Source organism: Trachurus japonicus, chromosome 15 (assembly GCF_045865225.1).
Source record: "Trachurus japonicus isolate A0001 chromosome 15, Traja_1.0".
Taxonomy (NCBI): Eukaryota; Metazoa; Chordata; class Actinopteri; order Carangiformes; family Carangidae; genus Trachurus; species Trachurus japonicus.
In genome coordinates this window covers 25,758,081-25,769,903 of record NC_140921.1, presented here as the reverse complement: position 1 = coordinate 25,769,903, position 11,823 = coordinate 25,758,081, and the positions used below count along the sequence as shown (strand labels likewise).

The following is an 11,823-nucleotide window of genomic DNA, read 5'->3' as shown; positions in this document are numbered from 1 at the left end:
TTTTGATATATAATTTGATCTTTATCTTATTTCTATTATAGGTGTCTTTTTTATGTTGTTTTTTATACCCAATGTCATCAAATGACAGTGACAATAAATAATTCAATTAATTCAAATTTCGGCCAAAAGCTAAAGGATAAAATGTAGCTTGATTCAAATTGACTTATTAATTATGCATTAGAGCTATGCCTTAAACTATGTCTATGTATTGACCTAGTGTGATGCTATGAAAGTCAGCCTGTGGACTGTCTGTTCCATCCCATCATAAAAACAAAAGCTCTTTCAGTTGAATCTCTAAAATACAAATTCTATGTAAAGGACAGTGCTTATTAAACTCTGACTGTGAGTGCTACAGTACATGAAGTGTGTTGTAAAAATAATTTCCTCTAAATCCTTACACATGCTCATGCTGTATACTAATGCTGCCTCATAAATCAGACATCAAAGTGGTGAGAATGCCTGGCAGTGGCACAACACTTCCCAAAGTGCACAGTTAGCATTATGATGTGAGTGTGCTTGGAATAAATGCCTTTAACAGTCAGGCTAGCTGTTCACCTTCCAGCTGAGTCACTGCTAAGCCATTAGCTTGCAGCACAGGAAAACGGAGTGAGGTTATCTAAACCTTTAAGTCCCATTAAGTGTGTAGATCTATCATCATTACTTAGGTACATAACCTACACTCCTACTCAAGTGATGAGCTGATATCTGAAAAACACATGTCCTTCTCTGCTTCTCAGTACAGACAAAAGTCCTTATTCATGGCTAGATGCTAGGCTTATAAAAAGAAATAACATATGTTTATAAGCAACACTGCCGGTGATTGGTTAATAAAGACTTCACATATCTTTCCAATAAAGTGATTTCCATATAAGCACAGCTTTGACCTACAACACCCACACCTACGGCCTCACCAACCTGTCACTCAAGCCTGTTGAATTAATGTGACACTCCCTGCTAAAGGGTGGAACAGTTTACTAGTTTGTTGTTTGCCAGTTTTGGTATGCAACTGTTACCTGTCATGTCTCTCTGAGTAGGAATAGAGCAGGTGCTTCTTACTTTGTTGCATTTCAAGACCATGTATGTCCTTTTACTTTGTGGTTAGGATTAAAAAGCAAGAGTTGTGTCTTATGTCGATTTTATTTGTTTCTGCAGGTTGAGAACGTTAACCCATTCTGTGAACGTTTTCACAAGTCTGATATGTTTACTCCTGCAGTGAGTCAGGATGTCAGAACAAATTAACCCCTGCACTCGGCTAAAAACAGAACAGCAGGCAGCACTTGCAGCAGGGAGGGCAAAACGTGAGTCTGCAGATAATTCACTCAAGCATGAAGCAAAACAAAATGACCAAGCCAAGTCTGCTTAGCCAAACAGCACCCGAACCTCTCCTGCTCCATCACACTCGAGTATGAGTTAGAAACACTCCATCATCCTGACACATTTTTGCTCCACTCCATGCTTACTGGTTTTAATCTTTATCGAGCAGTCCACTGCTGACAACACTCCCACGGCAGACACCCCACAAGCCCCCTGCCCTCCCTCCACCATGCTGGGTCCACATGGTACCTTGTCTCTAGGACCACCGGTGGTCGACCGACGTCCATGTGATGCTGCAGGCCCACCAGCAGGGGGTTCGCCTGCTCACATTTCCTCTCACCTGAGCTTGTGTGAATGCTGCACACATTCACACATGATGCAATAAATCCATATCAGATTTTCTTTCACAGTGACTGAGTAATTACAGTGCAAATCACTTCCCTGACAGCCATGAACCAAGCTAAATAAATACATAAAACATCATTTATGACAATATAATACTTTTTGCCATGGAAAAGTTTATAATGTAAACATTAGTGATCAATGTAAAGTTAGGCTGTTGATACCAGTTGATGTTAAAGCATATGTCACATTATGTGTCTATGTGTTAGTCCTGCAATTGACTGGTGTGCCCAATGCATGTTGGGATATTACCACTTAGTGGATAGGTACTGTGACTATCAAAATGCTGTGTATATTTCTCTACAACATGAATACTTTTTAATATACAGTCAGACAATGAGAGTTAAACCTCTTGGGATATTAACTGTCATTTTGATCTTTATGCTGGCCGAGAAAAATAATGTAATGCACTTTTTCCTACAGACTTTCAGCCACTTTGAAACTGCCATAAAAACCAAGACAAAAACTCCAGTGTAGTGCCTTTAAAATTGCTACCATGAAATCAACTTTATTGTGTATTTAACACCAACACCCTGGTTTTCCTCTCTCAACTGTTTTTTTTTCTGACAAGGAATGCAAACAACTGTAGTTGTTTAGATGATTTGCACTTCCCCAGAATTGTAACAGTCACCATAAGACAAACAGCAACTCATCATTCTGCTGTGATGGAGTCATGGTTTCAATTTAACTTTTTGAGAAAAATGTGACGACTGTGTCACCACCAGTACAACTCTGAATGCCTATGTATGTATGTGTGTGTGTGACCAGTAAACTTACCCCAGGGAGGACTCCCAGATGTTGAGCTCACTGCTGAAGTCTAGACTGGGCAGCAGGTCATGAGGAAACTCAAGCTCCTCCTCCTTGTCCTCCTCCTGGTCTCCAGTTGCACCTCTGCTCTCCTCCACTCCCGTGATGACCGGGACGTCTGGGAGCACCGGCTGCGACAGAGACAGAGTCTGCTGGCTGGTGGAGGTCTCCGTCAGCAGCGCTCTGTCCTCCCTCTGGGTCAGACTCTCACTGTGAGCTTCAGCCTGTGGGACGATGGAACATAGTGAGCCGGATGCTGGAGCGTATGAAGTGTGTAGTAGTTAAACAAGTGTGAGCAAGTTGTGGGCAAACACAGCAACAACAACTGATTTAAAGCTCAAAGCCAAACACCATGACCAAAAAACTCCACCCATGTGTTTAACTATTAAGTCACTTATTGTTTGCATAATGACGCATAACTCATATAGACTGGAGCGTGCCCTTTCTATTCAAGCTCTTCAATTTGTCTCTCTGCTTGTTTTTCTTGGGCTCTTTCTGAAATTAAAAAGATTATGTTCAACATGCAGAATTCATGCCAGGCTCTCTGCATGAGTCTCACCTCTGCAGCTTTGTTTGCACATAACTGCTGTTGTGAGAGAGAGAGAGAGAGAGAGAGAGAGAGAGAGAGAGAGAGAGAGAGAGAGAGAGAGAGAGAGAGAGAGAAAGCAGCTCATTAAATCAGCTGTTTGGTGTTTTTAGCCTCAAAACGCCTCATAAGGAAATCTGCTATCATATTTCTTCTCAGGGTGTCAAAACATTTTTAACCAAGCGTGTGCAAATAATCATTACAGACAAACCAGTCCTGCCAGACTGTGGCTGGCATAATCACGCATGTGGTTTGACAATTGTCATGACATTTAGATGACATTTTCAGTTTTTCCTTTCCTGTATCAAGTACACCAGTAAGACTCTTGAGCTCAGCCACTCACTTTCCTAAACAGCCTGAAAAGAACACCCATAATAAACATTAACTTTATCTCGAAATCATCTGTCTTTTCTCTGTGCAGCCACAGCACTGGGCTGTGGCATCATGTTGCAACAAACAGACAACATTCAATTGTGGAGCAGCTGTGAGATGGAATTTCTTTTCTATAGATCAGTTGACAGAGGAAAGTTTCGCCATAATATTTCAACCCCACTCACCATAAAACTGAGGTGTGTTCATGTGCAGGGGAAAAATACCTGCACGTGCAAGAATGCATGCCAACATCCAGATGTGACGCTGCCCTTTAACATTCATTGTATTACATCTGGAACCTGTGTGTTTGTGTGTGTGATCCGTTTGGACAGAGAGAGGCTGTTTTGAGTGAATCAGGGTGTGAGAGCACAGAGGGATATAACACCACTGTGCTGTCCATCAACAGTCTACTGAGATTCAGAAGTGAATCTGTTCATTCATTATTTATGAGCCTGTAGTAGACAGCATGGCTGCACACCAGCAGGGCTGACTATCATGTCAAGTGCACATTAAAGCCCCAGTGTGTAGCCTAACTTATTTGGCTTTTTAATAGCAAAAATCAAATATTGCTTTCATAAATACGTAGGCTATCACTTAAGTCGAATCACACCCGCATACAAATGAAAGTTTTCTCGTACCTTAAATGAGTTGTTACAAGTCGTTACACAAATTTACGACGCACCGAACCGAGGCTGCCATGTTGCATCGCCATTTTTTTTACGTTCAGTAGCAGCGTGACCGTAGGTAACCACGGAAACTCACCAGAGCTGTCGGCTCGGGGAGAAAGTTTTCCAGGTAGCACCTGTTAAAACTGTCACCACTGTGTAGTGTGAGGAAGGACGGAGGCACTGATGTTGCATTCAGGTGCAGTCAGGCAGACGGCAGTTGGCAAACCAACCAGATGTCATTTTACTGGGTCAGGTAAACAGTACGACATCACCATGACAACACCTGTACGCTTGCCTCGTGCTGGCAGACCTCTTGTTTACATAGACCAGGGGTGTCAAACTCATTTTAGTTCAGGGGCCACATCCAGACTAGTAAAATAATAGCATGAAAAACGTATAAATAAAAAGAACGTAGAATTTTCCCCCTTGTTTTAGTGCATTATTAAGATGTTACCGTTAAGGAATTATCCTTTTACAAAACATAAATGAACAACCTAAAATTTCTTGATAAAAAAAGTGAAATTTCAACAGTACTATGCCTCTTCTGTCTTTTATTTAATTTTTTACACTTGGCAAATTCATCCTGACATAGACGCTTGTTTATCCTGTTACATGCAGTGTCTGTTGTCTGTCTGACGTCTGCCCTATTTCACGTGAATGCAACATCAAGAATACGTTCTGATATGCAACCACACCGCTAGATGGGGGTAATTCCTATAGCCTACCTTTAAGATTAACTCAGTTCCTTTAAAAAAACTTTTTTTTTTGAGACAATGTGTGAACACTTTGCTATTTACATGTTATAGCCTAAACAAAACACCTCACTCTGTTATCGAAAAACCAGGGATCACGTTAAGTAACCCAACGTTTTTAAGTGCATTCTTTCGCCTCATCAAACTGATTCAGTGTAATAAAAGCAAAAGAAAAAACACCTCAATGTTCTCTTCCTTTATAAATGACTCAAAATAGTCACCTCTTGTTCTAGTTTCACCTCTTTAATGCACTTCCTGGGTGCAGTCCCAGTTACACAGATGTACGGGCACAGCTGTGTGTGTACAACAGGGAGGTTCCGAGTCACTGGCCTCACCTGTGCCACCACATCAGAGAGCTTCCTCTGTGTGACACATTCAGCACAGATGGAGGATCTCTCTTGATTTCTCACAATCATGAACTCTGCTCACACAAAAACAATAACCGACTGTGTATAATTGACAGTGTGCTCGGCCTTCCAGACTGATTTTACAATAAATGATGTGCAGCCTCCTTCTGCACATCTGTAAAGCTGGAGTCACATGAAGTTATTTTTGAAGGTACTATTTTGGTGCTATTCTCCCTTTCAAAGAAAACCTGCCGACACATTTGGTTACTGAGAAAAACATAAAACATTTAAGACCCAAAGAGAGAAAGAAACTGAACCCAACAAGAAGAAAAAAAAACTTCTGCAAGTAAGAGCGTCACTCTGAGTGCCTGTGATCTGCTTACTGTTTATCTTCATGATTAATGTTACATAATCAGATCAAAATAAATAGTCTGCCATGCCTGCAGAGATGAATGCTGTATGTTGTATCATATGAGGGCTGTACGCTGACGTGATCTAGGTTTCCTGTTTCCTGACTGAACCTTCGCATTCACAGAGAGGAAAGAATGAATGTATGACACAGAAAGCAAACCGACTCAAGCCTTCACTCAGAAAAACTTGAGACGGACAGTGATGATCGATGAGCAGCAGCAACAGTGAGCAGTATAGCCTATGCGTGGTCCAAGTTCACAGCTCCCACTCATTCAGCATATTCTTGGCACTTTAAAAGGTCATTAACTGGGGTCATTGTAAAACCATGTGGAGGCTAATAAGGCCTCGTTTTGGTTATTCTGACCCCCACACACAAAGCTCTGCCTGTTATTAATTAACCCACGGAAACAAAACAGAAAGCAAACTGAGGTTGCCTGGAAACTGTCAGTGAGCAATACTTAATGTTAATTGAACGTGTCAGTATCCATGTGCTAACAAAGCCCTAATGCTTTACACATGACTGTTGTAAACAGACAGAGGAGAGGACGGCTCTAAGCTGGAGCAGGCCCTCACATACAGTAGGTACACACAAACACTGCACACTGCACACACTCCGCTCTTGTCTATCCTGTGTAAAATAATACACAGCTCTCCCTTGATTACACAGCCTTTTAAGTTTCACCCCACCATCTCTGTGCTGCACTTACCCAGCAGTGTGCTCCACACTGAGCTGAAGGTGACTCTACACAGTGCACTGCAGCTTCCTCTGCTTCCCTCCTACCTCGCTCAGTGTGCCGACAGCCTCTGTGTTTTGAAGGAGGCAGAAGGCGACACAAACATGCTGCAACACATGCTGCTGACGCTCCTCGTCCTCTCCTGTACTGACTCAGCTAAGTTCCTCCTCCTCCTCCTCCTCCTCCTCCTCCTCCCCGGTCCTGTCCTGTCCTCTGCTGCCGCCGCTCCCCTGTTAGATTTCCATGAACCTCCTCTGTTTTTTGCAGTGTGCCTGTGTGTGTGTGTGTGTGTGTGTGTGTGTTGAGTCTAGAAACACTACACTACAACGCACATACACAGAACTTGCTGCTGAGACTGACTGACTGACTTGACTGGGCTGGCCACAGGGAAGTGCTGACGATTCTCCTCCCCCTCCACTGTAAACTCTTTCCACTCAGCTCTCTCTCTATCCCCTCCTCCTCCTCTATCTCCCTTCCCTCTTTTCTTTCTTCAGCCCTTCCCCATCCACCTCTGCTCCAGCCTCCCCCCCCCCTCCCTCCCAACCCTCCTCCTCCTCCTCCTCCTCCTCCTCCTCTTGCTGCTGTGCCTTGTGGTGCGGTTGCATTGACTGACAGTGCCTCTGCAGGTGAATGCTGGGAATTAGGCCAAGGGTCGGACCTGCAGTGACCCCCCCTCGGAGAGGATCAGATTACACTTCACAACGGTTTGGTTACATGCACACATAGACACCCACACACACAAAGGTACACAACATCCTCCTGCAACATTAAAGCTCCTTTCTCATCTGACTCTGACCTGTGTCGTGTGACATCATTACTGTGTTCATCAGCAGGGGAGACCCGGGATTGTTGTAGCATTTTTCACATTCCTGTCTGTATCTTGGAGCTCTTTTAAGCCAGTGCGTTCAAATTGTCAAACTTACAAGTGTCTGCTATTAAATGGTGCAGGTTTATCTTTCTTTGTGCAACACAAACAACAAATGTCTGGTTTGGACTCAGACACAAGGAATTAAAATTCACACTACAGGTTTGGTTTGTGTAGAGACAAAAATCTAATAAAGTTTTTTTTATTCAACACAAATTATTTGAAACTAACCCAGTATTTGTCACTCAAGTTTACCTTACATCAAACAGCTAAAATGTTAGCACTAGCTAGCAGGAAAAACGGTAGCACTTTACAATAAGGGTCCCTTAATTAACGTTAGTTAGTACATTATTAAGCATTAATTAAGTGTTTACAGATATATTAACAATCATTATTATGTATTACTTACACATTAATTAATGTAGCCTATTAGTAAGCAGTTAATTAATGTTTACTACTCAAAGTTAGTTAATACATTTCAAAGTTGAATAATGTAATTAGTTATCATTATGTATGCATTACTCAGCATTAATTAACACATTAGTTTATATATTAATGCTTAATAATGTACTAACTAATGTTAATTAAAGGACCCTTGTTGTAAAGTGTTACCGGAAAAACAAATGTAGCCCATAGACACATATGATTTAAGATTAAAGTGTTTAACTATAAAGAAGGCGATATTGTCACATACAAAACAAACACTTCCTTAACTAAGATCTTTTTTTTTTCAATTATTCTAATTGTAGTAATTAGTCTAATTACGTCTGTATCTCTCCATCTCAACACCTGCACAGAGAGAGTAGGCACCTGGCAGCTCTACTACTATCATCACACGGACATGATCTGTTTGAACAACCAGTTCTCAACTGGCTCTCAGGTAAGAAACACAAACAGTACGGTTCAGCTGTGGCTGATTTTATAGGATAATAAACTATCAGCATCTGTAGCCCCTCCTCTAAAGCCAACAGGCAGTATGGCTACATTATGCAAACAACCAGATCATAGAGTCAGACAAGTGCACTCCACAGATGAATCTCAAGCTTCAAGCACATAGTGTCCAATGTCAAGTCACATTTGACTATGACGCCAAAGGGAATAAAGATTAAACCACATCTAATGGCTCACCTGTACAGCCTATTGTGTCTCCCAAAGAGATAAGGATTAAGGTTTGAAATCTGTTCTTTTGACTGTTAGGATTTGCACACGTTGTACAAGACATGTTAAAGAGACATTCCAAAACATCAGCAGCAAGAGGGAATTGTGGTATTAGAGTGTAGCTTCATGAAAAAACACATTAAAGATTACTTAAATTTCCACACACTCTCTTTTACACACACACACAGATATTGTACCTGAAAGGAGTCATTATGATTTTCCTGTGGAGGAAATAGAACAACATTTTCTGGACTGCCCTCTTCTGGCTGTAAAGGGGAATGACAGAGTTCAGCAACATTATTTTTAAGTGAAAACCTCTTATGTATTAAGTGCATATACCTGCAGTGGTATGCACTAATGAATACAAATCACCATCGCTATTTGAGGCAAAAGCAACAACATGTTAAAGGTCACTCTGCAAATACATCCAATGAGCTCTAGTTTGCATTGTCTGTAGTCTATAGCTCATGGGACAAATGTTTATGTTAATCCTATTAGTATAATCCTGCATTCCACTGCTGCAGTCACATGTGTAAATGTTTTTCTACATTTATCTATTTTGGTAAAAAAAAAATAAAAAAAAAAACTATTTCTCATTTCAATTTCATTTCATTTCATGCCATCTGGAGGCAGAAATACTGGCCTTCCAACAGCAATGATAGATTTAACAACAGCAGGAATACTAGATTGAGGAGCAGTCAACACAGATAATGGCACATCTTTTGAGTCATGGCATAAGCGTGTAATGCTGAGCTCTGACCAACAGCCCCCACTCTGGTCTACACAAGTTAACTACAGAGGAGAACAAAGCATGTTATCTGAATGCTTATTAGACAAGCCTCAATTAAGCATAGGAATGTACACAAGGTCTGCAGCTCCCATGTGTTTTACTGAAGCCAGCAGGTTGTAATCATGCGATACAAGTGTTAGTTTTGTTAGTCGTCCGTGCATGAAAGAGTTGAAAAGGGATGTAAAAAGCGTATAGCAGCACACAGAGGACCGCAAAGTAGTAGTAGTAGCAGTAGTAGCAGCGGTCCCAGCCATCCAGTGCCCCGCGAGCTCGGCCTTACCGACGCATCAGTCGTGCTGTTCTCGTTCCCCATGGCTCAGCCACCTGCAGGGCCACAACTGACCAAAGCAACGGCCCCTCACATCAGCTGGCTGAAAGACACCAGCACAGAAGGATCATCAGCGTTCAGCCATCCCCAGGTTTAACAAAGAGAGACTGAGAGAGAGGGACGGAGTCACAGACTCATGCTCCACAGGATTACAGGTCTTTGGTATGAGGTCCAACTAGCAGGGGGAGAGAATAGTAAATGCACGTGGTGTTTAGGAGATTAGGGACCTGTGAGGCAAGACCCCCGGCCCCCCACTCCCTCCCTCCTAGGGCCAAAGTGCAGGCTCTACCTCTGCTGGTGTGGACAAACAGCATCTTCACTGACAGAATCATGTGCTTATAAAAGTGGTACTTCAGATTCCTTATGGTATGTTCACAAGTACAAATTCTGCTGCAGTGCATCATCATGACCAGCAGCCCCCACTCTGGTCTGAACGGTCTAGATAGCAGATCTGCACCTGCGGTGTTGTGCGTGTGATGAGACCGCAGCATACTGACACAGTGACTGAGGCTGGGTAATCCCCTAACTTAATCCTTGTGTGCTAAATGACAGATTGTGGCATCTCTTGGCTTCCAGCAGTGTTCAGTTCTGTTACTGAAAACACAGCTACTAAAATTAATCCTATTTGTGATCTCTAAAGTCATCGTCAAGACAATTGCATCCTATCAGGAAAGGCACAGCAGCTTACTCTGTACTCTATATCTCTTCAGTGAATGCAGTGCGGCTGAGCAGTAAGCATACTGTGCTATAGAGAGGCTGTTTGTACATTCCCCATTTGACTGTAGGGACTGTGTTTAGTCAGAATGCACTGACCTGAATACAGTATGTGAGACTTTATAAATAGAGATCTGCCCGGTCCACTGCTGTTAAGACTTTATTTATTCCAGTCTTGTGCACAATTTGTCATTCACACTTCATTTCAAATGTATACACTGAATATTCCAGCTATGAACCATAAAGTCTTTTTTTTTTTACTCTTTTATCATCATTTATGAAGCTTGTGAGGATTTTCACTGATCATGCAATGAGTAAACAAATATCTGTTTTCCTCCTTTTTATGTGTAGAGCTGCAGCTTATCTCCCGTGCCTGCCTGCTTGCTATTTGTGTGAATGGGGTGTAATTTCAGCCTGCACAACACTGTGGACAGAGTGTGCACTTGAACTGGCAGTAGTGTGTCAGGCCTTGAACTGGCACCTCGAGCGCCGGGGCAAATCATATGATTAGACAGTTGCCAGGTCTCTTCTCACCTCATCATCAGCTCGTCCATCACTCAACATGATCCGTCTTTTAAGCCCTGGGGGTTTGGATGAGCACTTTGTGCCTTTGCTTGGACACCTACAGGATGAGGTTACTGTTTCCTGCCCGGGGTCTGACCTCAGCAACAGCAGGAGACCCAGGCAGGCAACACAACATCCAAACAAAACAAAACGCTGTCTTTCTAATGTTATTCTTTAATATATTTCAGATAATATAAATGATATCAATCAGCAAGGTAGGAAAACTACAGTATTTAAGCAGGTGAATATTCTACGCAGTGGACAAATCCACCTGGCCGAGGCTTCTGTAGTAGGCTAAATACACTGAAATCATCACACTACATTAAAACAAAATGTTAATATAAGCAAAGCATTCCAATACAAGCTTATGCAACAACACACCACTGGACCTTTCACCCTCCATTTTCATATATTCACTCTCCTGCACCTGAAGGGCGACTACAAAGCAAACAAATAATCCAAGATCCGTGCCAATGCTGCAGCTCATGAACTACTCACCACGGCAAACAAGAGACTTTTCCACACACAGTTTCTGCCTCAAGATTTTTTGACAAACCCCCCTCCAATCTGTTTACTGTCGTACTCAAGGCCAATGTTTGTGTCTGTCCTCTCTCTTCTGAGGAGCCCCGGCCTCTCCGTTGCTATTTTTGCATTGCACGTTGGGTGGGAGGAGAGGACGGAGGGGTGGACGCAGGACAGGGAACACGAGTGAGGGGGACAGGACCGAGGGGAAGGGGAGGAGTTCGAACAGGAGCTGGGGGAGCCATGTCTGTTTGAGGGTGGTAGTGGTACTGTAGTGTGGGGTGTGAGGGGTAGGGGGTGGGGGCAGTCAGCTGGTTGGGGCAGTCATTTTAAAAGGCAACACTGTAAACAAACAGTAGGAGGAGTTGTCAGGCCTCCAGGCTCCTGGAGAAGGAGACAGATACTGCTGTGATGTTCATCCCACCTGTAGCTGTGCTGCACCTCCTTCACATCTTTCCAAACCTTCTACATGCATTAAAGCAGAAGTAA

The 11,823-nt window shown here is 42.7% G+C and overlaps 1 protein-coding gene across 3 annotated transcripts in view; it reads right to left on the bottom strand.

Annotated features, from left to right (window-relative positions):
* Positions 1-11,823, bottom strand: part of tacc2 (transforming, acidic coiled-coil containing protein 2) — a 53,524-nt gene that overhangs the window by 39,974 nt on the left and 1,727 nt on the right. For 2 of the 3 annotated variants that reach the window (XM_085800767.1, XM_085800768.1), the window contains exons 2-3: positions 2,494-2,747; positions 1,564-1,671 (exon numbers count right to left, since the gene is read on the bottom strand). In XM_085800767.1, coding sequence (XP_085656893.1) covers positions 1,564-1,671; positions 2,494-2,747 — 362 coding nt within the window. The remainder of the gene's footprint in view (positions 1-1,563; positions 1,672-2,493; positions 2,748-11,823) is intronic. The other variant, XM_085800769.1, reaches the window with a different exon arrangement.